General features: G+C 40.6%; 1 protein-coding gene across 1 annotated transcript; it reads left to right on the top strand.

Moving 5' to 3' along the window:
- Positions 1-1,056: 1,056 nt before the first annotated feature.
- On the top strand, positions 1,057-1,935 carry STX11 (syntaxin 11). The gene has a single exon (XM_010081780.1). It carries the CDS (start codon positions 1,057-1,059, stop codon positions 1,933-1,935), a length of 879 nt encoding a protein of 292 aa, XP_010080082.1.
- The last annotated feature ends 3,740 nt before the right edge of the window (positions 1,936-5,675 follow it).

Below are 5,675 nucleotides of genomic sequence, written 5' to 3' on the forward strand. Positions count from 1 at the left end.
CTTTAGGTCTAGAGTTTCAAGTAAACAACATACTTAAAGGAGACTTATGGTTTGTTGGTCTGTACAGATTACACATTCTGTGGGTTTTAAATGAAATTTTTAGTTAAGTATGTCTGAGGCAAACGCATAGTAAACAGATCCTGATCTGTAACAACGTCATTACTTTATTTCTTCAATCCATCATACAAAAAAGGCAGGTTGGATGGATGATTTTACTTACGAAATGCTGCTGTCAGTGTGTTGTTTTGTTTGATGCCTGGAACACTAAGGTCAATGATAGCATATGGAGAGCCTACACTTGCCTTTCCTTTTTTTTATTCTATCTTGATACTTTCCGTGCCATTTCTTGAAACTTTTCTGTCCCAACTGTATTGGTAAATGCCATTTCTGTTCCTGAGAGGCTTCCTACTCTTTTCCCAGGAAAAGCTTAGAATGACAGAGAACCTGTGACATTTGAGGCAGTTGATGTAATGAAGGGTCAAGATCTAGAGAAGATTTTTCTAGTAAGCAGCAGTAGGAAGCGTTCTGTTAGTGTAGATGTGGTGCTTAGGGACATGGTTTAGGGGGTTAGGTGGTGTGGGTTGATGGTTGGACTGGATGATCCTTGAGGTCTTTTTGCAACCTTAATGATTCTATGGTTAACACGTCTACACATACTGATAGCTGAAGGCTTCCTGTAATTTGCTCAAGAGCTTGTTTTTTTCTCCAGGTGAAAGACTGGCATTTTGGGGGGGAGGGAGGGGTTGGGGATTGTGCTATTATTCTTTTGGATTTGTCTTCAGGATTTGTTGTCTTCTCTCTTGCACTTTTTTAGTTTCTAAGCTTTGTAGTTTCTGGAAGAGTGTTCTAGCACCAGAGTTTTGGATCTGGGATCCATCACTGTATAAAATACTGTGAACAAATTTAAAATCTGATATTTTGGGTTATCTTTGGCGTAGTTGCGTTATCTATGATGTAGTTATAACTATGATGTAGTTATTAGTTATGAACTTTCAACCCTTGTGAACCAGTATTTTATTTACTTCTTTCCTCCTGTTCCTCTGTTTTACAGGCAAGATGAAAGATCGGCTAAACGAGCTGCGGGAATTTGCCAGGTTACACAACCAACAGTTTTCTGATGGTGAGGATGATGAAAATTCACCCCATGATATTCTCCTTTATGAGACTGATTATGCCTTGGAAATTCTTCATAAAGACATACAGAACATCCGGACAGAAAATGACCACCTAAAAGAGGATGTCAAACGGCTCAGAAAGCAAAACAACCGCTTCCTTACTTCCATGCGCCGTATTAGTAGCATCAAACGAGATACCAATTGTATTGCCAGAGACATCAAGGCCCGTGGAGAAAACATCCACAGGAAACTCCAGATAATGAGAGATTTCTGTGAAGACGCAATCACAAAATACGGGGCTATGTCTGTCATTGCCAGGGTAGCGAAGAACCACTACGTTGACCTCATGCACACATTTCAGGAAGCTATGTTTGACTACAACGCAGCAGAGATGAACCAACGGGAGAACTGCAAGATTCGAATACAGCGGCAGCTAGAGATCATGGGCAAAGATGTTTCTGGCAACCAGATCGAGGAGATGATTGAGCAAGGCAAGTGGGATGTCTTCTCTGAGAATCTCCTGTCGGACGTTAAGGGGGCTCGCTCAGCCTTGAATGAGATAGAGATGCGCCATAAGGAGCTGGTGAAGTTAGAAGGCCGCATCAAGGATATTCACGAGCTCTTTCTGCAGGTGGCCCTGCTAGTGGAGGAACAGGCAGACACCTTTGATGTAATTGAGATAAATATGCAAAATGTTGAGGACTATGTAGGAGAAGCTAAAGACCAAGTGAAAAAAGCTTTGGAATACAGAAGAAAGCACCCCCTCAGAACAATCCTCTGCTGCTGCATATCCTGTTGCAGAAGGAGACTATCCCAGTGAAGCTATTATAGACTGACTCGAAAGTCTTCAAAATCAGGCATTCTTTCCAGTCACGTCTCTGTAATGACAACCCCTAGAAATGAGGGGGTCTGTTTTGCAGTTGTTTTTGTTCATTGCCTTTTTCCGAAATGTGCTGAAGGCTGTTCAATTTGAGAGCTCCTAGAAATGTTGATAAAACTATTTCTAACCTATTTTTAATTGAAATGTACTCTGTTGCTGTAACTAGAGGTGCAAGAAGATCTCTGCAGTGATACTTGTTTCAGATACGCAAGAAAGAGGAATGAATGATGGGCTGATAACTCAGCCTGGGGAAGATGAGAAATTTCAAGAAGTAACTTTATTCTTATTTGTCAAAGTGAGTCTGCAGGCGGTGCAGCCCTACCGCCTGGGGTGACACAATACACCAGAGAATCAGGAGGTCTCAATTTTAACTAGTTTGGAGCCTACTTGATGCAAATACTTGAACTGATTTTTTGCTGTGTTCATTTGACAAAATGCTGAGCCTGTCAGCAGGAGCAGGACACAGAACTAGTTTCTATTTCAACTTGATTTCCACCTGTCACAAATCTGAACAGAAGTAACTGCACCTTAAATGCTAATATGCACGTTTTGCCCTGTTTGCATGCAAACGATTGCTTTTCTCCATTCTAAGTACCTGCAACTTTGTCAAGGAGGCTAGAAGCACTGCAACACTGAGGCATCTCACTGACTTAACTTGAGCAACTCTCTGCACTCCCAGTTTCCAAACTGCCATGCTTTTATGCTTCTAATACATTTTTCTGACAATTAACACGTCAGCCAGAAGAGATGCATGCGGTGGCTTTCTGCAGAAGCAGCCCTAAGAACACAACAACCAAGGGGTCGAGAAAGCATTTTAGGGTCTCCCGTGCTGGCACACACACACAAGTGGAAGGATTATACTGTCAATAGGCTTTTATTTTTTTATAAGCATTGATTTAATATGTATTTTTTAATATCTGTTTTAAATGAAATGAAGGATTAAACTTACACACATGCAATTTTACCAGTGTACAAAAACTACAACTTTTCTCCCATTATTAGGAAATCTTCACTTGAGGAAAAAATAGACATATTTCTTCAGTACACCTGAAGAAGAAAGAGAACAACATTTTAATGTCATTTCAGTGCTCTTTTCAAGTTTAAAAGTAATCTCTTCTTTTATGCAAGAGGAGTCTACCCACAGTAGGTCTGGAATATGAGGAGGGAACAGAGAATTTGCAGCCCTGGAAACCACTGAGCGTTGTCAGTGAAACGTATTCATAAGGTCTGGTGAGTGATTCGAGCTCCTGCTTCTGGAGGTTTTCCAACTACAATATTTCTAGGTGGCTTCCTGATACACTGTGATCTATTGCAATCCTTTGAATTAATGCAGGACATTTTTTCAGAAGTTGGTGACTTTTTTTAAAGCGCTGATCCTATTTGTACGTATTTTAATAAATATATTTAAACATTTCAAATATTTTGTATTTGAGAGTTTTCCTCGGGAAATGCACATAGCCATCTTCCTGCGCCAATCGCATTGGAGCTTTTCCCTTCTGATCTTTTGCACACTAATTTTATATGTGAAAAAACACCCAAACATTTCTTACTATTTATACTGATAGAACAAAACAGTGAAATAAATTCAACTTCCAAGCTCTCATATCCTAGTGGGAAATGCTTCTCAGCCAGACAGGCTTTTTTACACAAATAGAAGCTAACTGGATAACTCTTCTCTGAAACTGAAAGCCTCTTTCACTGAAGCACCTGTCTGTGGTAACACAGAAGAGTGAGGAACACCAATCTTCTAAAATAGAAGATATTTTGGTATTCAGTGATGTCCAGATGATATCAGTATTATGCTTGCCTGAGGACCTCTCCAACAACCTGTGTTCAAACTTGAAGTGGGAAAAAGGAGGGTGCTGAGCTGGCACCATGATGACTGCTTTGGTGCTATTCAAGAAGACAAAGTAATTTACTCCGTAGGTACTGCCATTCGAGTCAATGGAACTGTGCATTTGTAGAGAACTACCTTAAACCTCCGAGGGTCCGCATGTGGTTATAAATCAAGGAAGAATAAAAAATGTATTTCATTTTGTCTGCATATTTTTAGCACTCACCAATGCTTTTGATAAAAATGTGTCCATGGTTTTTTTTGTTGGTTTCTTTTTTGCACAAATGTATGTCTACAAATGGAATAAAAGATTTAATAAGAAAAACTGGAAGTGCAGAGTTGTGCATTGAATCAGCAGCTCTGAACAGTTTCTTGCATTGTCAAAGTTTAGTTCAAAAGCTGCTGGACTGAACTCTGAGTTGGTGAAAGGAGATTAAACAATGCCTAGGAAAAAGTGCTTCCAATATTTGTTGCCACAGTAAATCAAATGTGTTGCATATTGAGATAGACTTACCATAATTTTTCCCATAAAAAACATGAAAAATGAGTTTCATACATTCTGAGATGATTCTCTACTGCAAGAAAAAATCAAATTTATTCTGGCAGTTCTGAGAGATCTTGATGATTTCATTAGTAGATATGCAAAGCTTGTATTCAAATCTTCAGTCCAATTTGAGGCACAGGGAAAAAAGAAGCATGAAGGAAAGGTAATTGTAGACCTTCTGACTTAAGGCTGTTGCTGCAAGGAAGAAACTGAGAATTATTGAAATACCAGCTTTAGACCCTTTAAAACTATTCTGAAGTCACATTGTGAATTAGAAGCACTTTAAAAATTACTTCCAGTAACTGAAGAAATAATTCTCTTCCTTGCAAACATGTTTTCATTGCTTAACACTATGGGGGTTTTTCTGTCCTTCAATTGTGTAAGAACTCAAATTTGCCAGCACATGACCTTGCCTAGTCACAGTTAAACAGAGCTTTGAAAAAACCCCATCACGCTGTGGTTGCAAAGACTCGTGGCACACAGGATGAGTGGCAGAAGATGATAAAAGTATTTCGATAATGTGTTAGCACACTAATAACAGAAGCTGCGGAATGGACACCTTCATGCTGGCTAAGAAAAGCCGCCTTTTCATTCTGAAAGCACGACTGCTATGGAAATGTGTGTAGCATCTTCTATGGGCTGTGTTTTGTTTTGGTTTTGGTTTTTCTCTTCCCTCCTATGGCAAACCCTATAGCTGGGTTTGAGGGGGAAGCAGGTAAAATGTGAGAGCGGCTGCTTTAGGTTGTAGGGTGGCTGTTAACTTTGGTTTTGTTTCCTACCCAAAGCAGCAGAAGCTTCGCAACCCACCCACCGCTCCATGCATCTCAGCCCTTTCTGAGGAGGAGAAAGGAGAACTGGCAACCACGCACGCCTTGCTCCTTCTAAAAATGTCAGAGAGCATTGCATAAATATAAAAGAGAAAAAACCCCCCGTATTATGAAATATAATGTTCGGTATATAATGGTGAACTTCCTGGATGTGTGTATGAGTCTCCATTCCATCTTGTGGGTTTTTTTGGGGTTTTTTTTGAACTATGGGTTTAATTTTAGAGAACTGGCAGTGGGACGATTGCTGCCTCAGTGGGAGGGACCCGGACAAGGACGTATGTGCCCCCTTGAGCAGGCATCTGTCTGGCATGTGTCTGGGGAGCAGCTCATCCAGCTAAAGGTGCAGCTCTTGGTTTAAGACCCAGCATCTTTCTTCTGGATGCTAAGTAGCTAAGCTAAGCCGCTGCTTTTCTAGCGTAACCTACGCTTAAGGATGTTCAGAGGCAAGGCGCGGGTGAGGGCGCAGGGCGCGGAC

The sequence above is a fragment of the Pterocles gutturalis genome, unplaced genomic scaffold (genome assembly GCF_000699245.1).
Source record: "Pterocles gutturalis isolate BGI_N339 unplaced genomic scaffold, ASM69924v1 scaffold50689, whole genome shotgun sequence".
In the NCBI taxonomy this organism is placed as follows: domain Eukaryota; kingdom Metazoa; phylum Chordata; class Aves; order Pterocliformes; family Pteroclidae; genus Pterocles; species Pterocles gutturalis.

Excerpts from the sequence above, each read along its gene's own strand:
- STX11 (XM_010081780.1), top strand. The coding sequence starts at position 1,057 with ATGAAAGATCGGCTAAACGAGCTGCGGGAATTTGCCAGGTTACACAAC.